Below are 25510 nucleotides of genomic sequence, written 5' to 3'. Positions count from 1 at the left end.
TGAAAGGGTAAATGTATTGGTAATTAAAGTTGTTAATAAATTTATACAGGGGGCTGAGGGTTTGAACAAAATCCACCGTGCAACGATCAGCTTCACCCCATGTAGTTCGTTCAAGTGAGTTGATACTATAAGCTGCCATTGTCACAAACGGGAAGTGAATTTGGTTTATCAAGGTAGCCCTAACTGAATGATACTCCTGTCATCCACTGTGCTACACCAGGAGTTCATATAAGGGGATACCACCTGTACTTGAATTGTTGAGGACCCTTAGCCTTTGAGAAAAATTAATTAGCATATGATGGAATTTTGTAGATTCCCACAAATGTACAATACCATACCAGCACATATCAGCATACATTAATTAATTTTCAAATACAGTACTGTATATATAAAAAAAATAGAAATATAAAGCTTACTATGTTAAGATGGACACTGTCGACACCTCGCTTGCCCAGATAACCGTCACGTAAAACCTCCAAAAATATTGACCGCAGTTCTTGTAGAACTTCCTCTCTCACTTCACCATCATGAAGACAAATCTGAAACATAAAATTAATACAATAACATATGGCGTGATAGTACTTCATTGCTACATACAAGAACCTACTCCAGTGCACTGGAAATAAAACTGATTACTGAAAGTCTGGCAACTATCAGACTCGTGTACGAATTTAACAAATTTATATATTGTATGGAAGACTTCTGTTTCTTTCGTGAAGTGGTTTTATGCCCTTTTCTGTGCAAAATATGAAGTCAGTAATCCTCAGTTCTACTCTTTATAATAAGTCACAAGTACCAACAGTGTCAAGTTTCTGAGCTGCACCACTCACTCGCTCCCTTAGGCAATGTTGTGCTCTTCCCAGACATAGTGTGGGCAGGTTGACATTTACACCTGGCACATCAGAGGGAAGGGATCTTTACAAGCATCTCTTGCCAGATCACACTAGACCTTCACCGGTTTCTCGAGCCCTTCTTCTTGTACCCCAGATTCCTTCAACGTCTACCCCTGGTTTTCCTGAGACTGTCCCTTGGGGAAGGCCGTGTGCTGCATTTGCAGCCTAATCTTTCAAGAGTTTATTTTTGTAGGCTGGGTATAAAGGAAAGATAGCCGCCTCCTACAATTCAGTGAACTATTTGGTGCTGTTACCTGAAGATGGTCGATGTATTGGATCATTGGTAGGTACATATGTAGTTCCAAAAATGATGCTCGGATTTTTTTTAAAGAGGTCCTAAGGATCATACAGAGAGGGTGTTCAGGAGTTGTGCAGTTTAAAAGGTTTTTTTTTGTGTCATAATGAGCAGTTTCTCTTGGTGGGTACTTGAGATATGTTCGTCACTACGCTCTTCATACCCAAGACTACAGAACTAGACAACAGTTGTGTCTTGGTAGGGTTAAAAAAATAATAATAAATATATAAATTAGACATCAGGGAGCTGCACTACCCACTTTTAATGATGAAAGTCAATATGGCTTAAGTCAATAAGAGATAAAAGTCAACATGAAAAAGTATTCTAAAGACATCATACTAAAATCACGCCAAATAAAATAATGAATAAAAAAGAAATCAGAAATACCCTAGGATTTTAGTTTATCAAGGCAAGAAGGCACTTCACATAACACCAAGACAGATATAAATTTGCTACACAATGCTTGTTAAGCAATAAATCTCTTAACATTCATAGGATGTGATAATGTGTTACAAACTAAACTGTTTACTTCACTATCTGTACATGAAGATTAATTACCATTTGGGTATGTTTACAAATTCATCATATACTGGTACAGTATACTGGTACAATACTTACAATAAAAGGATGTGTTGTGGTGGTGTAGTTCATGTTGGTCTTAACTGGGAAGCGATAAATGTAGTGCGTGAAAACATCCTTCACACAACGCACAAGGTATGGGTCTTGGGTCAAGCCCAAGCATCCCATCCCACACACCATCTAAAAGATACAATATATCTTTCAGGAACTTCTCGAACATACAGTACTTTATTTATATTGTTACACATTTTACCATTTGAGGATGGTACTTGTACATACTTGCATATGTGAAAACATTAAAAGCACAACAGTTCAATTTCTGTACTTACATGTATCTACCTCTTTCCACCGCAGTTTAACTCTTAAATTTTTAACCATTTTGCACAGATATGATTTGAACTATCTACAGCTCGCTTCAAAACATAAGAACAAAAGGAAACTGTACAAGACCTATTGGCCCATGCAAGACACCTCTTACCCACCCAAACTCATTCATATATTTGTCTAATTTTTGCTTTAAGCATTCAAGCAATCCCATCTCTATTATGTTACCTGGTAATTTGTTCCAAAGATCAACAACCCTTTTTCCAAACTAATATTTACCCAGGTCATTTCAGATATTAAACTTGTCCAATTTTTATACATTGCTCTGGGGTATATTTTGTGTTGGTATATTCAACACCTTATTGCTGTCAATTTTGTTATACCTTTTCATCCATTTATATACTGTACTTCAGTCATGTCATCCCTTACTATTTACTTTTCTATTGAATGTAAATTAAGTTTCTTAATCTCTTATCACATGAGAAGTTTCTAATTCCTGGGATTAATTTTTTCATCCTTCTCTATACTATTAGTGAATTTTGGGGAGCTGGGTCCTCAGCCCAATACCCCGACTCCTGTAATGCAGGAGAAGCAAAGTTTTTTGCACCACATTTATCACTTTATAACTAGTATAGTACAGAAGTAAAAAATGTGATTTAAGGAGCACAAAATATACCGACTGCTAGGGCATAAAACAAGAAATCCCCCCCCCCCCTTTTCCTACTATTGAATAACCTAATGCAGAAATTTATATACTTAAATAATATAGAATATGCATTTTTTGTTTACATTTTCAAACAGGTACTGTATTTAACTAAATGACACTAATATAAATACACTGGTTTTATTTTCACCCACTACTGTCTTGTAAAACTAAATATTGTAAATCAAACTCCTAAAATATTTATTCAAATCTAAAATTTAAATATATCAGGGAGATCATGACAGTACAAAAACTTTGTTAATCTGTATAATTTCTGAGTTTTCTGAACTGTAATTTCTACATAAATATCAAAGTACTGTACTGTAGCATGAAAAAAGGTGAACCAAAATACCTTTGGTAAAGTATTTGCCAGGGCCCCAGTCAGATGTGAGTTAAGAGGCTTCTCTGAAGAGTACACAGCAGTTGGCAGAAGAACTGTACTGATGAGACTTGGCATGGGACAAGTGGGCTTGGACTGCAACAGAAAGGAAATTACAGATATGATAAGTATGATAACGTATGAGAAAACGATGAGAAAGGGCGGTCGCTAACTCCCCAAAACACCTCGCTGGCCGAGCCAGGGGTGGGGTACTCTCCCAAGCCAATACAACGGGTTCCTTGTTAAGTACTGCCATGTCAGCGGATTAAAGCTAGTCAACACCTCCCTCGTACCATCTCCCTCCTCACGCACACACGCATACACACACACCCACCCACAATTACAACTCACAATTATGCATGAAAGAATGCAAAATACTGCACTGTTACAAAAGAAGTAATTACAAATGAGTGTAGCGAGAACTGTGTAACATTAATAACTTAGAATGTATAAAGGAAGCTACATGAAAGAACATGTGGTTCAATCACATGAGGGCAATGGAAAATGGCATCCCGGACATATTTTGTAATATAAATGGTGGTTAAAGGAGTACAGTATATAGGGAGACAGGATCAGGCATCACTAATGATAAGTTTGATTAGTATGACTGTTGCTGGTATCACAGTCTGGCTGATTAGGTACTGTATTCCCAATAGGCACTCGTCTAATTAACTTTTGGAAACAAACTTTTTCTGCAGTATTTCTTGCATTTCTTGATAGGGAACTTTGAATCTGTCCCAGCAGTTTGTGCATTTTACTGCATCTACAGTATGTGTGCATTATAGGATCTTAATAACCCCTATATTTTGCGTATCTCACTTTCACTGAAAAGTACGAAGCAGAACTCCAAGCAAGATAGCTTAAGTAATAAGAGTGGGAAAAAACAATTTTCCCAACCTTAAGGCAAAAGCCAACCAACAAAGGGATTAACCCTAAGGGTGGATAAAATGAACCAAGATCCTCACTAAGACATCTCTGAAATCCTGACCCCCTCTCCAGACACCAGAAAAAGAAAGCCCAGGGACACTGAGCCATCCATCAAACCAGAGCCTAATAGGAGGAATAGGACCACCCACAGAGGCTTCCGGCACCCTAAACAACTGAATTCAATCCATACCAAATAGAAGAGAGGCAGAACTGCAAAAAAAAAAAAAGTAGGAATTCAACAACTGACACAAAAGCAGGTGAACACACTACACCACATGAAAACAACTGCTTGAGACAAAGTCGCCTGCAGCGAAAGGTCTAAGCTCTACAAATGCTGTCACCCAAGATATAAGCTCAGCCAAAATCAAAGACCAGTAATATAACACTTTGCACACTCGAGTGAAAAAAACCACATGGTACCCATCAGTCAAACACAATGGATCACTCGGCAAATCCACACATGGCACAAGCTGGCTCCGAGCAAGGGTGGCTCTGACCAGAGGGGAAAAACCACCAAAACTACAGCAGAGACAGAAGACAAACATATAATAGATATGGAAGAAAAAAAGTCTTGGTACACAAGAATAGAAATGCATACCTGTAGAACTAAGAATGGAAAGAATCAGGTGGCGACATTACCAAACCCCCATGTAAGACTCCAAATTTCCACTTTCTGATAGTTACATATAAGCATCAGTTTGAACACATTCTTAAGTGGGCTTATGGTTATTAGTATGGCCATTGAGCTTGACTAAAATATGCATACAAATTATAGAGAATAATGAGTTAACATATGAATGACCAGACTGATGGTCATTGCCATGGCACTGCCATGGTATGCACAAGCACTGCCATGGTATGGCAACAATGATTGCAATGCATGTAAAAAATTTGTTATTTCATACAGTACAGTACTTACCTTGATATAAATAATAGAATGTGCATTAAGGAAAAGAGCAGCAACAATTTCTAAGACCTGTGCAAGGTGACTCGGTAGTGGAACTTTCTTCAGCAGGATTCCTAAGGCTTTGTCAAGACCACAAAAATACTGTAGTGCCACATCTCTGTATGCTAAGCGTGTTGTGAAATTCTGTTGAAGATATGTAGTGTGAGAGTTTACACAATGCAGTTTAAATATGCCTACAACATAACCAATCAACCTCCTATAACCTCTCGAGATATTGCAAAGGTTGAACAAAGAACTGTATTTGAATACTGTGCCACATTTTTGTACATCTTTCTCTCTCTCTAAACACTAACACAGAATTGGTCAGTTCTACAGCTTGGGAAGCTACTGAGGGAGCTCTTCCAGAAATGTAATGTTCATCTTTCAATCTTTCAAGGCTTTTTCTACAAGCTAACTTTATGCAAATAACTTAGCTACACACCCTCTCCCATTATGGAACTCGTCTTGTTCATCACTGACAAATTTCTCTGTAATTTTCAATGCTCTAAATTATAGCTATCTTGCCATACACTTTGTATACAAAGTGACTATAATAACTAATATTACAGTTGCTACATTCTCCTTTATCGTTATAAAGTGATCAATCACTGTTCTTTTCCAATCCTTTGGCACATCTTTCCAGAAGAGCTTCATGCTTCCTGAATAACATTTTTCATTATACCCCCCATTAACCTTATTTTATTTGGTTTAACTAATCTTAATATTCCCTTTACTCTCATCGTTTTTCAATTTGACATATCCCCCCCCACACTCATTCACTGTGTCCACAAAATCTACTTTTTCTTATCACTCATATCTCTTGCCACCTCATTCCACCAAGCAGTTCCTCTAAATCTTCTACCAGTTTGTGCAAGCCAACCTGGCATTCTAAACCAATCATTTCCAGTACGTTTCCCCATGAGACACTAAAGCTTCATATACTTTCTTCAAGATCACTACCAGCTATTCCTTTGTACTCTAATACCAGTTCTCTCTTATTCAAGTTCTCAACTTTTATTTATTTGCCTCTTGGATACTTGTGAGGTACAATCACCCTTGCACCACTTAATCTTATCTTTCACACCACCTACATGTTATCAGACATATAAGCCTTTGCAGAATATATAAATTTCTCCCTATGCCTATTACGTGTGAGTTATCTTATTAATACTACACTTTATCAATCATATGATCATATACTCCATACAGTATTTACATCACTTTTGGTACCTAATCCTTGTGTTAATAATATGAAAATTTTTAATTACTTGTGCTTCTGAATGTTTCTTCGAAACTCCTTGTATCAGAGACTTGGCAGCTGCAAAAGGACAAGTAGGCGGCTGGTGAGAAAGAACTGCTGCTATGCTTGGCAAGCTCATGATCATGGGAGTAACTGCTATTACTTCTTCACAGTCTCCTAGCATGATGAGAGATGACAACCATCCTGAGATTAAAAGGCCCTCATATGCTGAACATACGCTGCCCATCATAGACACACTGCCTGGCCTTTCGAAGAGGGATGCTATGTACTGCAATGTGCATCTGTTTTAAGAAAAATATAGATTGTAATTATAATAAATTGACACTGATCAAACAATTACAAGCTGGTCATTTAAAACGACACAGAAAAGAAATAATGTAAATTATACACGACAAAAGCAATACTGTACTTATCATTGTTTATGGTGCAAATTTACAAAATGGAAGAAGCTAAAATGCTTCAAATTAACTTACATTGGGTTCACAGACTCATTTGTTATAAAATATGTAAAGAGTCCTAAAGCTGCTTCTCTCAATCCAGAGGAAGGTCTGTTACGTTCCTGACCCATGCAGAAGGTAAGTGAAGCGGCAACTGAAGCAAGAGCTGCTGGTGGCGTCAGAGTGCCAGCATGAGCTTTGATGAATGCTCCAAATTCTTTCCAAATTGCTTCAATAACTTCAGAACCAATTCCTTCTGAAGTAGTAATAATAATAATAATTACAGAACCTAGTACAGTACTAATATAAATACAGTACTACAGTATTCAGTTGTTCCTTTAAACCAGCAGTCTGCATTGGTTCACAGGCTCTAATAACTTGTTCATACAACATCAATAACTTTTCAAATTAACTGGTCACAAAAGAATGGACAGGCAACAAATTTGAGTTATCATTTTGCTAACTATTGGCTGGGTAATCAGCCAGTATCCTGTCATCAGATTTTGGTGGCAAGAGGTATGCTTACTTACCACTGACTACTGGGGAGTTCAAGTTCAAGTATGTTTATCGAGATAAGAAACAAAAACATCTCAAAGGGATAGAGTAGCTTAAGCTATTTCTACCCCCCTGTACTGGGGAGAGTAATCAAACTCAGTATGCACTATTGCATAGCCTTTTACACCCGCTACATTTATTACATCTCTTGATGTTCAAGTTGTCTTATTTTCCCTTGAAGTTGTGCTTCTTCCCTTGAAGAAGGGCCCGGGTACAGGCCCAGAAAGGGCCCGGGTACAGGCCCAGAAGGGGCCCGGGTACAGGCCCAGAAGGGGCCCGGGTACAGGCCCAGAAGGGGCCCGGGTACAGGCCCAGAAGGGGCCCGGGTACAGGCCCAGAAGGGGCCCGGGTACAGGCCCAGAAGGGGCCCGGGTACAGGCCCAGAAGGGGCCCGGGTACAGGCCCAGAAGGGGCCCGGGTACAGGCCCAGAAGGGGCCCGGGTACAGGCCCAGAAGGGGCCCGGGTACAGGCCCAGAAGGGGCCCGGGTACAGGCCCAGAAGGGGCCCGGGTACAGGCCCAGAAGGGGCCCGGGTACAGGCCCAGAAGGGGCCCGGGTACAGGCCCAGAAGGGGCCCGGGTACAGGCCCAGAAGGGGCCCGGGTACAGGCCCAGAAGGGGCCCGGGTACAGGCCCAGAAAGAGCCCGGGTACAGGCCCAGAAAGGGCCCGGGTACAGGCCCAGAAAGGGCCCGGGTACAGGCCCAGAAAGGGCCCGGGTACAGGCCCAGAAGGGGCCCGGGTACAGGCCCAGAAAGGGCCCGAGTACAGGCCCAGAAAGGGCCCGGGTACAGGCCCGGAAAGGGCCCTGGTACAGGCCCGGAAAGGGCCCTGGTACAGGCCCGGAAATGGCCCGGGTACAGGCCCAGAAAGGGCCCGGGTACAGGCCCAGAAAGGGCCCGGGTACAGGCCCAGAAAGGGCCCGGGTACAGGACCAGAAAGGGCCCGGGTACAGGCCCAGAAGGGGCCCGGGTACAGGCCCAGAAGGGGCCCGGGTACAGGCCCAGAAGGGGCCCGGGTACAGGCCCAGAAGGGCCCCGGGTACAGGCCCAGAAAGGGCCCGGGTACAGCCCCAGAAGGGGCCCGGGTACAGGCCCAGAAGGGGCCCGGGTACAGGCCCAGAAGGGGCCCGGGTACAGGCCCAGAAGGGGCCCGGGTACAGGCCCAGAAGGGGCCCGGGTACAGGCCCAGAAGGGGCCCGGGTACAGGCCCAGAAGGGGCCCGGGTACAGGCCCAGAAGGGGCCCGGGTACAGGCCCAGAAGGGGCCCGGGTACAGGCCCAGAAGGGGCCCGGGTACAGGCCCAGAAAGGGCCCGGGTACAGGCCCAGAAAGGGCCCGGGTACAGGCCCAGAAAGGGCCCGGGTACAGGCCGAGAAGGGGCCCGGGTACAGGCCCGGGCCCTTTCCGCGCCTGTACCTAGGGAAGGGAACCCTAGGCGCATTCAGCCTGAGTACTGGAGAATCACTCCCGGCTCACGCACCACCTAGAAAACAGACACCACACTCTAGGTACAGTGCTGAAAAAACCACTGGAGCCGGAGCACATAACCGGTGCCTATAACTATTGCATATCCAGCTTCCACCAACTTTGTTTAGTCCTGCCTCTTCTCAATTGAAATAGGTAGTCCAAGGAGTCCACCTTGTGTATTGTACTTCCTTTATGTTTTATGTTATGAATAATTTACATCACTCTTTCTTCTCTCACTAATATTGTGACACTGAATTCCCTTAACCTGTTGTCATACATGGGGCCCCTCACAATTCTGGTACTAGTTACAAACCTGTGTACTTCTTCAAGTTTCTTTTCAGGTGGTATAGATGTAGTGGAATAAATTGCAATTACAGCAGCCACTTTCAAACTTGAATTTCATACACAAATACCTTAATTTTAACATGAAGTAATTCATCATGCCCATACCATTCCTAACTCTTTGACAGACACATACCTCCTTTCCATTCCTCATTTTATCTCACTAAGACTCTTAGTAATCTACACTTCCTTCTGCTCTTCATATTACTTCTTGGTTTTGTTTCACAAACATTCAACACATCACACTTTCTCTACCTGAAAACTGTGATACTTTCCAGTATCTTTTGGTCTTCTTTTATTATCCTCACATTCTACACTGCCATATTGAACCTACTTTTATTTCATAGGACCTGAACAGGCTCAGGCTGATTATACCCTTTGTGGGAAGAAGCTTGATAACATGTGTTCCCAGTCTAACTTCTCCCTTTTCCCAGTTTTATTATAGGTGAAGGCACCACACAAATCATCAATATTTGCTTTTCTGCTTCAATAAACAAAAAATGATCCTTTCTGTTAAGGACTAATACTGATGGGGTACACAGATTGACTTATATCAGGGTGCTAACACTTGATCATTCTCAAAGTTTATAGTATACACTAAAGCTACAGTTCAATAAGCCCACAATTTTACTAGTAGCAGACAACAAAGACAAAATCATTTTAATAAGGTCAGTTTAAAAGGTAATTTTTATATTTACCTGCCATGTATGGAGTCTGGGAAGAAATATCAAGAACTTTACTGAGGGCTGCATTTATCGCACTAAGAATAGCTTTTGTTTCAACAATGCCGACATGCTGGAGGACAGTACTCAACCCACCACCTGCAAATGCACAAGAATAATGACAATTTGGAGTGCTTTACAGTAGAAGACTTACGAACCCAGTTCAATACAAGAATTATTTAAAAATAGGTATTAAGTAAGTGGAATGAGATAAGATGAGATACACCATTTTCGGATTAAGGAAGAAGGGCAATAACACAGCTGTCGAGCATAGGGAATGTGCCAACAAATGAGCAAGGACGGTAGCATGTCACAAATCATGCATATTGTCACTGGCTCCTCATAAGGTGCCTGAACAAATGTGGCCTACTGGGTAAAACCTCACTACCCTGACTAAAGCATGTAGTTGTTTACCTCATGTTAGTTACTATTAAAATGTTCACTTTTCTTACTGATCAGCTCACTCGTAAATAATTTATCAGAGCAATCTGTTGTATTGCAAACACACCTACTGTAATATAACAACTATATCAAAATATACAGTACTGTATTGTTTAGCACTGACAAGGCAACAGATTCTCAGGAAAAGGTATAAGTACTGTACAATAATTACTTTACAGAATTTATATTACATTTTTTGTATTTACTTTATTTATATCAATATACAGTATCCATTATTGCATGTTTATTATCTTTTGTTACTAAAAATACATTTTTAATGTCAAAGACTGATGAATAGCAATAACTGCAAAATAACTTCTGAATGTATTTAACCTCTGTACTCCAAATTGGGTCCTGTCCCAATTACAACAGTTTGAAAAACAAGCAGGTACTGTACTGTTCTGTATATTGCCTTTCTGAACAGTGCTACAACTCTTGGATCATCTTGATTTCAGTATGTTGAAGTTTAAACAAAACTGTCCCATTGATAAGCTTAGTAATGATAACAGCTGAATAGTGTCTGAATTGCAAACTATAACTTACATATAAGGGAATGTTGTGCCAATGTTAGATCATGGCTCTGGTCAAACACCTCCTGCACTCCTTCTGCATATATAGTGATCAACTGTCCCAAGTCTCTAAAATAAAAATATAATAATAAGTTAATTATTCCTCCATGCAAGAAATGTTATATTCAAACATTTCAAACATAAGTTAATTATTCCTCCATGCAAGAAATGTTATATTCAAACATTTCAAACACAAGACTTCAAGAGTAAATTAGCATATTGGACAAGAAAGATTCAACCTTAAACGTTAGGAAGAGTATAAACCACAATAACATGAATGAAACTAAACATCCCAACCCAAACATGAAAAATAAGAGGGGAAAGTGATGACATTTTATGTTAGCATTAGGTTTTCAATTAATCTTTTAAGTTAGACATATGTGGTAAAGCCTGTTTGAATGCCTCATTGAAAATGTTGAATAGTCAGTGCCTTAGTAACAGATTACTGCAGTTTTGAATGAAACAGATTACACGTAATGTTAAAGTGAAGCAGGATTCCAACCTTCTGTGGATGGCATCCCTTGATGTTATGTACTCATGGCAGGCAGCGGCTATAATAGGGCTGAACTTGTGAACCACTGGAGATATGTCACATCCAGAGCCCATCAGCAGCATGATGGTGGCCATGAACCCTCGCCACACAACTCGTGCCTTACTCACACTACATGTTGAAACCATAGATAACAGTTCAGCCAGTTTGTTGCTCTGAAACAGAGAATTAGTCAATAATAAAGTTATTAACAATAGCATAACACATCATAAAATTATGATAAACATAAACACATTTACCAACATTAACTTATTACATATCAATAATATTAAGAAACATTATTTACTACAGTATATTCAGAGCCAAATCTTATAAATATAAATAAAAACGAGAAAATTACTTATAAAACATTTGTAAGGATCAATATTTCAACCTTTTCAGTACAGTATAAAGCTACAGGTTTCTCACCAGCCCTAATTAGCCCATAAATGCCAGTGTACTTCTGTTTTTCACAAACGTGTTGTTATTTCTTTTAGAGAGCATTTCTGAGTACTCTATTAGTTATATATATAAAAAAAAAAAAATTGCAGATGGAGTACCTACTATTTTGGGATGTATATTTAGGCTTAGAATCCTAGTTGAGTATTAGACTAGGCTTTGGTTTGCTCAGCTGTCTACATTGGGGCCTCATTTATTTGGACCCACTTAGACAGATTCCCACTTACTTGGAAAACATATAATCTGCCCACATAAATGATGTACAGTACCCAGATAATATTAATTTCAGATAGATAGTAAATACTAAGCTTTTCATATGACTGGATCATCATTCCACTCTCTACCATCTTTCAATCCTTCTCTCTTTTTACATAATATGAATTACCAGCCCTCAATTCTATTTTTTATATAACCTGAATAATTAGTGGTCAAAAACTCTGGCTATGGATATTTACAAAACATATCCATTCAACATTACTGTATTTATCTTTTAACCAAAAATTCACATAAAGTATTTAATACTGTTGCCTTATTTTTTAAATAAATATAAGTAACAAAACTGAAAGCAGGGTAAGGCATGATGTAATTACCACATCAACAAGATCCGTTGTATTGGCAAGGGTCAGGAAAAGAGTTGTGGAGTTATAGAGCCCCATCGGTGAGAGCTCTGTCATTCTGCGCCCATGGAACTTAGAGTAGATGCGACCCCTCATCTGCCGCCATTCTGCTGAACTGGTTTCTACCACTCCAACTAAAATGTTAAAACAATAACATACAGTATCTCAAAACATTTGTGTCTAAATGATACATAACCTATTAGGTAATTTCTAATCTACATAACTTTAAAATATGTAAACATAAAATATCTATTATTGTTAAACAAAAATCCCATCTCTGCAACACATTATTCTTCCCAGTGCCCGTCTACGTTCACTTCCAGGTACCCTTTTCACAGTCTCTGGACCATTAAGTCCAACAATTAGCACAATATTCACAAAGTGCTTATGTTGCCTGAAACGCTATGCGTGTTAGTGGCGTTACAAGAATGTAAAAACATCAATGCTATGTGCTCTCATAAACCTGATGTACCTTCTTGTATATATATTTAAATAAAGTACTGTAATATTAAACTGCCGTGTGTGGAATATGAACTGTGTATTCTTGATTTGTCATATCTGAGAAAAAGAACAGAATTTACCACAAAATAGTAAAAAGCAGACATTGAGTAAGAGTAAAAGCTTTTTCTGAGGGCCACTTTTGTGTTTTATGTTGCATGGTGTTTGTGTGAAAGTTCTTCTCCCAATGACTGCCTTAGCAGTACTGTGGGGAAGCATGTCCTTGTTGATGGTTATGTAGGACTTAAGGTTGGGTTGAATAATAAGTTGCTGGTTAGACTGATGTTCTGGGCCTAGAGCTGGAACAATCAGACCATTCAGTGCTAAGTACTAGTACTGTACTTTAGTAGGGTACAAATGGAAATTGGTAGTGATTTTATAGATGGTATAATATTGGTGTTCTTTAGAAAAGTAAATAATTGAGCTAAGTTTACTTCATCATTTAGAACTTCAATAGATGTACAGTATCCTGAAAGCTGCACACCATCCTTACATATGCAACCCTTCAGCAGTGTTCCATGGGATGCTCCATGAAGAGAAAAGGATGTGAGTGGAAGAGTGAGTGACATGTTTAACACTATGGAGCTGGAGAACGTGAAAGCATGTAGCTCTGGGTCACAGCCATACAACCAATTCTCAACCTAGAGAGCATTTTAATGTGGTATTGATTAATCAGGGAGCAAATGCCCACATGAAAAAAGGTATAATTTTCATAATATATTATTTGTAAGCAGATTCCATTGACACTCCCAAGTGCATCTGACGTTCTAAGCTGTGGGTCTTTTCAAGTCGTTGCAAGGGTTTCTTGGTGTTAGGCCTAATCAGAAAACTTGGCAATAAGAGATGGATACTGCATTGATGCCTTTTGTTAATCACTACTACTGTTGTGAATGTGTATTTTCTATGATTGATTGAATATGAAATTTCAGCCCCAAGTTGATTTAGAAATAGCCTAGCTTTCTGGTTGATTGCAGGTATTCAGCTAGTATTTTGACTACTTTTCGTTTTGTGCAAAGTGGGAGGTCTCCTCCCCTAATATGTGCTTAATACTGAAGAATACTTTGAGGGAGATTATGGAGTGGAAAGTGTTGCAGCATAAGAGCTTTATACAGTATTTTACTCAGAGCCTGAACTATTCCATTGAAATGGTTAGTGCAAACCTTGTATAAAAAGAATAGAGAAATAAAGTTTTAAAAACGTTCAAGAATGTTTCAGTAAAAATATCATGACAGATTACTAGTATCCAGATGTCACTTACCTACAATCCTAAGAAATATTTGCCATGAGGTTTCGGACTTCCCTATTACTGCTAAATCACATGATCGAGATTTGACTTGTTCCAGCCAACCACTGGCAGTTTTACTGTAAAATGGTTCCACATTCAATTACTTTGAGATTCTGTACACTCCCCTATCAAAATACAGAAATTATAATAGATATAGCTCTTACATTATATAACCGAGGACAATAGTTTAGAAATGGAAAAGAACATGAAATAACATAAGATAAAGAAAACTGCAGAAGGCCTATTGACCCATATGAGGCAGCTCCTATTTATATTCACTCAAACTCTGATGACACTGCCAAAAGGGGAAAAAGTATTCAGCTCATTTAATTTTTTGTGGTGTTTCTTGCATATACAATATGTCTAACCTACGCTTTTAACGATGTAGTAATCCCACATCTATCATGTTAAATGGTAATTTGTTCCATAAAGCAACAATGCTATTTCCAAACCAGAAATTAGAAAGGTAGAAAGGATGAACTTCAAGCTTGTGATCTCATTCATATTATAAAAAAGATTGCTTTCAGTTAGGCAGGAAGAGACGCACCAGCACCATATTGACCTCATATTACTCACCTCCCAGTGAGATCATATAAAGGTGTTAGGGAGTCACTGAAGACAGCTTCCATCCAGCCAAGAAATAATAAACTCAAACTCTTAACCCAAGCTACAGTCCCTGTGATGTCATATGAGCACTTGCTAATGACAAACTCTGAACCACCTAATGACCAATCCTAGTAGGTACACACTTCCTCTTATCGCCACAAAGCTATGCCTTCAACTAGCCAGTGATTCAAGAAGCCAAATTTAACGATGGGTTGTCTTGACAGTGTTAAGTTAGGAATTGAATCAAGATTGATCAGTTAGATGTTTCATGTCTCTCTGATGTGATATAAGCTTTGTGTGACACCAATCTAATGTAACTAACCCCCCTATGTATTAGCAAGTAAGTTTATGAATAAACTATCTTAGTTGTTACTCTTATGTGTTTCTGGGAACCAAACTTCTAAGAGATTGCCACTTGCTTCCTTGTGTCCAGCACCATACAAGCCATTATCATGCAAATGAAATAAAATGTAATGCGAACCCTAGAAACGCCTTGTAGTAAATTGTAATTAAGGACTTTCATAACAAAAATGATTCAATGCACTGAACACCTTTCTAAAATGGACTACTTGATCTAGGACCTCCTCCACTAGAAGGTCCTATCCAGCTAATGTACCCAGATTTTGTATAATTGCTCTTGGTAGTTACTGGATCTCGACAGCTTGAGTGAACCATTTGAGATATGCAGCGCAGTGACATTGCTTACAATTGTAATCAGGAGAAAGTAATAACTCACACATATTACATAGTAGTTTGTTTTGGAGTCTATTTACTTAAATATATTGTCTATAAGTTAAAGATTCACAAGAATTAGATATGAATCTAGAGTACTTCTAACGTTTAATCACATACTTTATTATAAAAAATGATGTATACACAATTCAGTTCAAAACTGAATTGTAATCAGTTTTGGTAAAGATAAGCAAAACCAAGGTTTTGCTTATCTTTACCTATCCTTGTACATGTGCCTTCATTCGTTTTAATCTCCTTTAACGTGCATTCTTCCCTACTCTCAGTGCCTGTGGTAAAAATTTAACCTATTACTTTGGAGTTTGTTAACAAAGAATACTAACTAACCTGACACATGCAAGACCATCCAAGCCTGCACCAGGAAGGAGAAATGAAGAATCAAGATGTTTGGAGAAGTAATCCCACAAAGCTACAGCCCACTCGCTACTCCTTTCCCCACCCCACAGCTGTCTTAGGCTCAAACAACATCGCACAAAAAATCGCAGCTCTGCTTCTGTTGGTTGGTATCCACTTCTGGGCTCACTTAGGGAAATCTTTACAAGAGTTCGTAATAATTTGGTTTCACTTTTGATTTCGATCTGTAAAGGAAAATAGTGATACCTATAAATAGAATTTTCCAATTAACAGGAATGCTGTATTAGGAATTTTAAGTACAGTACTTGAGTAGTTTAATATATAAGAAACTATATCAAAAAGGGAAAATATGATGTCAACTTACTGATTTTGTCATTATTTTCTTCCCGGTCACATCAAATCCATAAAGTTTAGAAAAGTTACAGAAGATCCACCATATATGAGGAAGCTGCACCCTCTTAACGATGGTGGCAGGATACTGAATGACTTGGTAGCTTTGATCTAAGGATAACATTGAGGAAGCTGAAGGTGATGAGTTACTGGAGGATGATCGTGCATCTTGAGAGAAAGAATCACTGTAGATTTTAAGTAGGCCAAGCAGTTTATACTTTATTTTCTCCCAGAAACTCTGAAATTAACAAAAGTAATGAGTCAGTGCTAAATATGAAATACAGTATTCTCTTTCACCGCATAAATCTTTAGATCTACAGCCACTCATTTATTCCTAGGATCACTAGAATAAAAATATTTCTCATTTTTTATACACGAAGCATATGAATAAGTTTGGCTTCTGAAACAAAGGATTCCAATAACATTGAACTAGGTTTTTATGCAAATAATTATCTTCTCATTTTGAGGATTTCTAAACAGTAATGCACTAGAATAAAATAAATACACCAACCTTAGATACAGTGCATTACCTGTCTGCCCAGCTGCGTGTGCCTACAGTCCAGGAGGTGGAGCATCATGAGTCCGAGTTCATGTGAACACGTACACGAGAACCCTGCCACTTGATGCAGCTCGCTCACACTCTTCTGAAAGTACATCACTCATTCATGAGGAACAAATTTAATGAATCAATGAATTTAATTCACAATCTACTGATCAATCTTCTTTGACTCCTCAGTTAAATATGAGAAGCAGGGTATAAAATATTATCAACCAATACAAAGCTAAGTTTCTTTCACGTGTTTCCTTTATAAAAAAAAGTACAGTATATAAATATTTTAAGAAAAATCTACGAAGGTATAAAAATAAAGCTTTGAGCGAGTGTCAAAAGTAGTTCCCTGAGCAGTGCAACTTGTTTTCTATGATAAAAGCTGCTACGTAAATTGACCATTATCATGCATCTGGAGGTGAGCCTAGATAGTAGTTCATGGCAAGAAATTATCCTATATTAATCATGAATGCCAATTCATTACAATAAAATCAAATCTATGGCCTTGTAGCTATATCTATCACACCAACCTTGCACCCTTCCCGAAACATGATGGTGACAAGGTCCCACACTACCAACGATATACACTGTTCCAGGGGCGACTGCTCATTAACTTCTGAAGCACCTCCTCCTTGGATCCCTTGAGGCTCAGATACCAAAAGGAAGGGGGAGTCTGTGGAGTGGGAGTCCCAGTGTGGAAGAGTTCCTAGGGTTGACTCGACGAGGTGCAGCAGAGCAAGACTCCACCACCGTACATCTAGATGAAGGTGGAGCAAGTGGTAAGCAGCAGAAGGGCACTGCAATATAAATTAAAGCATAACTTATCTACAACTAACAAAAATTAAAGCATACCATCTACAACGACAAGAATAAAGTTTATACACAATAATTAATACTGTATTTACATACATGGTTCTAGTCCCTGATACTGGGAAATCAAATAAAAAATTATTTAAAAATGTCAAAACTTTCTCTCCCTCTTTGCAAACTTCTGCCACTCCTCATACAGTGTTCACACTTATTCCCCACTTCCTTACACTAACATTTGTTAACAACTCGTTAAAACTTGTATTTAAGGAAATCTGGGAAAACATTTAGTTCTAAGCAAACCACTTCACTCAGAATTAAACAAGCCATAAAATATTTTCAAATTAATTTACGGGTTGCTATGAAATATAATGGTAACCTGATCTAATAAATATTTAAGGCAATATGGTCTCAACCATTTTCAGAATAATATTTTTGGTCCTCCCTTAACACTATATCCAGAGACACTACAGGAATAAACACTCAAAGGCCACATTACAAACTAAAATGAATCAGGGTCTTGGGCCTGTCCTGGCCAAATGAACCCATCATTTATGACCTGAAGTGATCACCATGCAAACTATGATGCCTCTTTCTCCTGGTGATGCCTCCCTGCTGCTCACTCTCACAACCTTATCTCAAAATAAAATCACACTGGTTGCTCTAGGATCGTTTTCCAGGTAAGTTGTGTCTGGAAAGCCTGTGGTCGTTTGTACATGTTCCGAAATCACAGAAAAGTACACTTTTTATATAGAAATAAAGCTGTTGAATTCTTTGTATTTACTGTCATAGCAAATCTTGCTTTCCTGTATTTTAGTCATTTAACCAAACAGTCTAGGTACAACTGAATCATAAGTCTTGTATTGCATCTGTTCAGTACAGTACTTCCATGAAACCAAGTTCCATCCAAGTAAGATATCTGTCACATAATTCCCCCAGCATAGCAGAGAAAACTGCCTTTTCCATCTTACCAGTTCCTTGTTACGTCTAAATAACCACTAGTTATGCCGCCGGCTACTCATTACAAGCCTCGGTACCAAAGGATGTGACGTCACCATCAGGGGTATAAATACCCATGACCTTGGTCACCTTAGCAGTGTCTCTCAGGTGCTCAGGAAATCAACATTATGGCCTCCACAAGACGCTTGCCTACAGTGGCTTCATGTGCAGGTTGTAATAAATGTAAATACTTTCAGTGTCACCTTTAGTTTTGTGTTAATGTAAATGTGTATATGTATTTGTGTTATTATTATTGCTTTTGTGTGTTAGCCAAGTATGTCCAATCAGGAGCTTTTGGTATTTTTCATATGTTATTTGTTCATTCTGATATAAGAGTAAATTGTCATAATTTTTCGACTGAGTATTCCTTCACTCCTGTGTAATTTTCACACTGCCAAGAATAATGTGACATTTATTTTACTTAATGAGAAGTGCGTGTCACATTCCATCTGCTCAGTATAGCCGCACTACTGAGTCACGTCACATATCACTATACAGTACAGTATTTAAAAATATATATCTAATATTAAAATATAGGTAAACGAACCTTATTTCCCTGTGGTGAACCAGCAGATGTCACATGCTCTTGTAATTCATGTAATGGACCCAAGTAAAGTAAAGTTTCCATTACTTCTGCAACTACAGATTTCAGAAACTCTTCATTTCCCTCGCATGTTAGGCTATGTACATATGACACGAGACAGTTTAAGAAGGCCACATTATCCTGTCGGATCTTTGGATACTGTACATCATGGCAACTCTGACTTATGCATAAAGCTGACTGGGCTCCTTTCTCCAGTTCTATTACACCTTGCCTGAAACAAGTAATAATGTTTAGAAATTACACAAGTATTGTAATTACTATTCAAGAAATAGAAATGATAATAACTTTATACATTAATGTATAAGAGTGAAAACATAAAATGCTTTGAGTAAATATGAAAAACATCTTTCTCACTAGATGATTCAACTGGTCCATGACATTAGATCCTACTCTGTCCTTAGACAGGATCAAGTGCAGTCAGACTGGACGACATACTGTATTGCCGCCATCACCGCAGTGACTCTTCAAATATCTACTACAGTTATAATAGATGTTAGACATGCTCTGGCGAACAATCTGATCAAGTTCAGAATGACTGACACATCAATTTATAAAAACACCCTTCTGAACCCTGCCTGGATCCCCACATAAACCAGCACCAGGTGAAAGCACCATGCATACCTCTTGGTTCCCTGACCCCAAAGCCACCCTTACACACTACTTGATGCTATTAACTATATCTGTGTACAGGGAGCATGGAGCTAGAAGGGAAGGATCAGAAGCAACTAATTGATCTGCTCAGGAGTGCTTTTGAAGTCACTCGAAACCTAAGCTATTATATTTGGATGCTCCCTTAAGAATACGAAATGGAACCAAGAAACTAAATGATGCAGGAAAATTCACATGCTGCAGAGCAGTGCCCAAGTGATGCTGCAAGTACAAGGGCACCAGCATATCAGCCACCAGGGAAGGAGCTCAGCATCCCGTTAATCTGCCCAATGCCAACCATTAACAGCCCAGGCAGGTAATTATAGAAAGGTAATGTCCTGCAAAATTGTTATTAAATGCTAGAAACTCAGAACTTTAATTTGCAAGAAAGACATGGTAATGAAGAATACCTTGCAAATGATTAATCTCTCTAAATCAAATACTAGTATGCTCTTGGATACACCTGAGGTTGACTCAACTTACTCAACCTATGCAAGAGCTATTAAAGTAGGCCATGTTACAAGGAAAACCTGACAAAGCTGTTTGAAAAGATCCCTATTAAGACGGCACAGAATGTCACCCTTACATGACTGTCACGATCCTGTCCTTAAAACACATCATGAAAAACCATTCATTGCCACATAAAAATCTTTATTCATTATCAAGCATACTCATTCTTTACTACTCTCATTCTCTCTCTTACTCATGCTCTTACATATCATAATATATTCCAAACTTTACTTTTACTTGTTCTTAGCTTCCTCTCACACAAACCTATCACATCAAACATTTCCTCCTTAAAACCTTGAAATACTGTACTTTCAACCTCTTTTGTCATTCATTCATTTATTCCCTTTGCATTTCACATATGATCAATACATACCTACTCCATAACATAATTTTCAAATCATCCTAACCAATGGACCACTACGATTCTTTAAGATCTATTGCCATACTTTTTGCTGTTAAGAAAAAAATAAAGGGTGTTGAACAAAGTGAAACACTCCTTTCTGAGCTGGTCCTTTGGATACTCCTAGCTGTAGACTCACATCATCCACCGGAATATTGTTGTCTTTGTCCCACAGTGCAGCAAGGATCTTTGTCTTGTCAGGAATAATAGGGAAGACAGTGGAGTAACTCAAACTACCAGCAAGGGACCAGAGGTTACTATGATAGAAAAGAACGGCACTGATATTACAGAGCCCTCAATTCATATCTGGCTTCTGCAATCTTATGCATCCTACTCGGAAACCAGGACCAGATTCGGCTTTCCTCAAAGAGGTGAAGGGAGCATGTGGGGATCAAAGATTTACCCAAAACTGAGAACTGCTTCCTAGAAAGTCACAAGCAAAGCAAAATAAATCGCCAATATGAAGATAAAAATCAACTTGAGAATACAAGGCAATATTTTAACTGATAGGCCTGGGTCACCCAGGGTCCATGTCAACAACCACCCTCACTTGCAAGCATAATATCACCCTTTTCACACATATCTTCTGGGAACATACAATATTGCTTCTAAAGGCATGTGTTCTGGAGTTTTGGGACATTAAGCCTGCAAGTGGGCAATGCTTTGAATTTAAACACTTTATTATTCAGTTTATATCAACCTCATGCATGGCCTGCTAATTCACTCCGGTTTTAGTTTCAGGGCAATCTTCCCTGGTGCCAGCTTGCATTTTTCATTTCCCATAAGACCTAACCTCTCTGAAGGGTTGAGGTTCCTCCTCTATTGGTTGGCTCCTTTTGAGCAGCCCAGTTTCTGGGTAGTGCTTGGGACTTTGTTTGCTAATGCAATGCCAGTTGAAAGGGATCAAAATTTAGTGTTTTTATACATTTAGTAGTATAGTAAAATTTAGTAGTTTTATACATGCTAGTGTGTGTGTTTTGTGCCCGACACTGACGTGTGTGTGTGTGTGTTGGTGCCATATGCCCATGGCGTAAATGAGGCCAATTCATGTTAAGTGATTATTTAACTTCTACATGAGGATGGTAGCAGACTGGTACCCCTGGGTGACCTGGGTTGCCACCTGGTGGCAGCCATGGGAGTCAGAGCAAGGGTTAATTACTTTTTGCCAACTATCATTTGCCTTGTTTCTTAAGTTCATTCTTTTCCTAGGAGCAGTGATTTGCTTTACTTTGCCTGTGACTTCCTGGGCAGCTCTACTTAGTTGTGGATCAATCTTTGACCCTGCATGCTCTCCTTGCTTTTTTCTTCAAGAAACCTCATTCCTGTTCTCTAGGCCTTACATGCCTAGAGAACATACCAGTGGCCTAAGCTCCAGGGAGCTAGAGGGGGTTAGCACAGATAATACATTACTGTACAGTAGCTGTCTTACATACCTAAAAGCCCTAAAAAAATGACCAAGATTGAAGTGAAGGTTATCTGCTGTGCAGGGTAGGTTATATATAACTGGTGGAGGGAGTAGAGCAGTAGGACAAGGGTTTCTATACTGCAGGAGTGACGTCAATGCTTGTCGACCAATGCAGGACATTTCACTGAAATTATCTGTCCAGCGAACTTCACCCAAGCAGGAGAATAACATCGGGCCATCATTTGAAACTGTTAAAGATGCTAGAACACATAATGGTTAGTTCCATATTATTTTATGATGTCAAATTCACATAATAAAAATACAGTATCAGGTTAGAGTTAATTCACGTAATGTTACATGACTTAATTTCAAGCACTGGCTCAGTTACTCGGAATAGATTATTTCTAATTAAATATAATAAATTATTTCTCTCTGCTGTATACTAAAACATTTTAAAACTTTTTACAGCACGAATAATATCTGAAAAAGACAAGTAGGAATTAAGTTTTCCTTATATATTTTGTTAAAACTGTGGATGAAATCGGCTTCAACAACATCTTCCTTCAATGTACAGTATTCTACTTGCCAACCACCTATACCATGAGAATGTCTTTACATCTCTAGCTTCCACCAATGTCCTCTTGTCCTACCTCCTTTTAATTTAAATAGACTTTCTTTGTCCACATTGTCTATATCCCTAGGGATCTTGTATGTAATGATCATATACCCTCTATACATTCTCTTGTCTAAAGTTGTGCAGGTGAGTTCCCTCAACCTATCCTCATAGCTGAGCCCTCTCAATTCTGGTACTAATCTAACTGCAAACTTCTGAACTTTCTCAAGTTTCTTTTTGTGTTTTATGAGGTAGGGATTCCATTGCTGGTGCTGCATACTTAATTAATGGTCTCATGTAGGCAGTGTGTATGGACATTAATGTGTTTTTTATTAAAATCTTAAATGATATTCTTATGCCTGCTAACTTCCCCATTATGTTATCGAGTTCTGAGATAGCTAACACTGGTACTGGATTATCTACACCATATTTTATATTAAAAATGAAGACTTAAAACAAGTATTTTATGTTTTTAATGATACCATTGGAAAAGAGTAGGTCTTTTTCTTATTATTAATATACAAAAGATAGAGAATTAAAAAAAAAATGTGTCCTGTTTTAATTTAAGGAAAGAACTGGGCCAAAATAGAAGTGCCATAGGTAAAGGATTAAACAGAGTTGCATATATAAGTTCTACACTGTACAGACTGTACAGATACTATACTTCAATAATTACCCTTTTCTTCTTTAACTGGAGATGGCTCAAGCTCATTCATGAAGAAATCCATGTAGTCAAGGCTGTCACTATCCAATAAGAGTTCCCCTTCCCCCTTCCTCTCCAGAGGAGGGGTCAGAGGAGGAGTCATTGACACTGTTTCTTCAGACATTGTTCCTCAAATAAGGAAAACTGGACAAACTGTAAAAGGTGCCATATCTGGAAAGTAATGAAACTTTTAACACAAACTCAATTTTTTTGTTATTTACAGTTACATCCATGACAGTATGCTGTCATATTGATACTAACTACAGTACAGTATATTAAAAACAAATATTAATAGTTAGTCATTACAACTACCTGGGTTAGCCACCCACCTCTCATACAGGCACAAGTGCAGCAAACTTAAGACACTTCAGACATGAAGATCAGCAAACAATTGCAAGCCATCTGATATAAAAACATGGAGTAGAATACTGCAAGGTTCATCTTGGGGTCAACCCTTTTTTTTAATATACATCAATCACTGATGAGAAAATTATATTTATCAAATTTACATATAATACAAAGTTCGGTGATAAAAGGCAAAGCGAAAACAACATTGCGCAAAACGTGTATGAAAATTTATTGGGGAGATAGATAAACTACAAGTATGCATCAATAATGTATTCCAATGAGTAAGATAACAACATGTTCAGCAATGACAGATTCCAAGTAGGCTACAATACTTGCCTATGGAAAAATTTATAACAAATTTAGAAGCAGTTAGATACTAATTATAATAATTCATTGTCAGGGGACAGGCAGCCAATGAATATACATACGTAAGGATTATATTGAGGTGCCCCCTACTACAAGGTCATACTACTGACTCTTCCCCAGCATACAACCCCACAAGCTGAATAAATCCTGGTTTCCTATTCACTGCATTAAGTGATAGGAAACGCGCCCAACCATTACTGGCCCGCTCCAGATTTGAACCCAGAATTCCGGTTTGTGAGTCGAAAATGAACCCGACATTACTACTTCGATCCCATCACCCTACTTACCTTACTTCTCAAATTGCACTACTAATCTTAATTTTACCTAAACACTGTGAGAGGCATTAGGAGTGACTGCTTCCAAAGGTCAAACACTCTCCAAGTATCGCCTAACGATTCGGCTCTTAGATCCCGCCTCTAAACCCGAACACTTTGGGTTCTATCTTTACATGAATACGTTTACAGAATCTGCATTTACCACTTAATCTCACTTTTTTACTACTTTCTTCATCTAATTCCTCTACTACCTTGAGAGTGAAGGAAGTACAGGTATAAGTAATATTTGGCAAGTTGTTCTAGCAAGGACTCGCCGTCTCGCGCCTAAATTTGTGTTGTTGGTCAACAGCTGAGGAGCCGCTTGTTCTCATCCACCACACAGCTCCTCACTCTCCAACACCACCGCTCCTTTAATGCAAGCATTTATTTCTGAATAACAGCTAATAACTTAAAAGCCTCTACTTGAGATGTATTATGTAGGTAATGACCAGGTACTGGGCAGAAAAGGAAGAGGAACATGTGGTGGATAAAAAGGAAGGACAGAGGCCGCCTCTCTATAAATCTTTGTTATTAATTTATATTATTATTATTTTATATATATATACGAAAGTTCTTACATTCTTATACAGTCACTAATACGCATAGCGATTTGGGCAAGTCCTTAATCCTATGTTTCCCGGAATACGACCCGCCAAATCGTTTAACAACAAATTACCCATTTTACTGTTGGGGAACAGAGGCTACAGTTAAGGATTGACATCCAGTAAATCCTCCCCGGCCAGGATACGAACCCAGGCTACAGCACTCGTGAAACGCCAGGCCTTAACGTCTTAACCACTACACCACGGGGACTGCTAATCCTAATATCAATTCAATGAATATATCTAAAAATGTATAAACTTTCATGCCTCATTCTTTGATCAAATATGTTTGTCAGTATATATTTTATTTTACATTT

The 25510-nt window shown here is 38.7% G+C and overlaps 1 protein-coding gene across 7 annotated transcripts in view; it reads right to left on the bottom strand.

Annotated features, from left to right (window-relative positions):
- Positions 1–25510, bottom strand: part of LOC123747036 (protein MMS22-like) — a 38023-nt gene that overhangs the window by 3237 nt on the left and 9276 nt on the right. For 2 of the 7 annotated variants that reach the window (XM_069317397.1, XM_069317396.1), the window contains exons 2-19: positions 23537–23734; positions 22276–22507; positions 19228–19495; positions 17405–17671; positions 16858–16971; positions 16302–16565; positions 15911–16161; positions 14201–14304; positions 12418–12578; positions 11342–11544; positions 10814–10908; positions 9806–9928; positions 6781–7000; positions 6315–6588; positions 5020–5190; positions 3147–3269; positions 1807–1947; positions 417–539 (exon numbers count right to left, since the gene is read on the bottom strand). In XM_069317397.1, the coding sequence (XP_069173498.1) occupies positions 417–539; positions 1807–1947; positions 3147–3269; positions 5020–5190; positions 6315–6588; positions 6781–7000; positions 9806–9928; positions 10814–10908; positions 11342–11544; positions 12418–12578; positions 14201–14304; positions 15911–16161; positions 16302–16565; positions 16858–16971; positions 17405–17671; positions 19228–19495; positions 22276–22507; positions 23537–23687 (3285 nt within the window). In that variant the 5' untranslated portion in view covers positions 23688–23734. The other 5 variants (XM_069317395.1, XM_045728995.2, XM_069317394.1 and 2 more) reach the window with 5 other exon arrangements.

Source organism: Procambarus clarkii, chromosome 87, assembly GCF_040958095.1.
Source record: "Procambarus clarkii isolate CNS0578487 chromosome 87, FALCON_Pclarkii_2.0, whole genome shotgun sequence".
Taxonomy (NCBI): domain Eukaryota; kingdom Metazoa; phylum Arthropoda; class Malacostraca; order Decapoda; family Cambaridae; genus Procambarus; species Procambarus clarkii.
The sequence above is the reverse complement of the archived record's forward strand: the minus strand, read 5'-3'. Positions and strand labels throughout refer to the sequence as shown.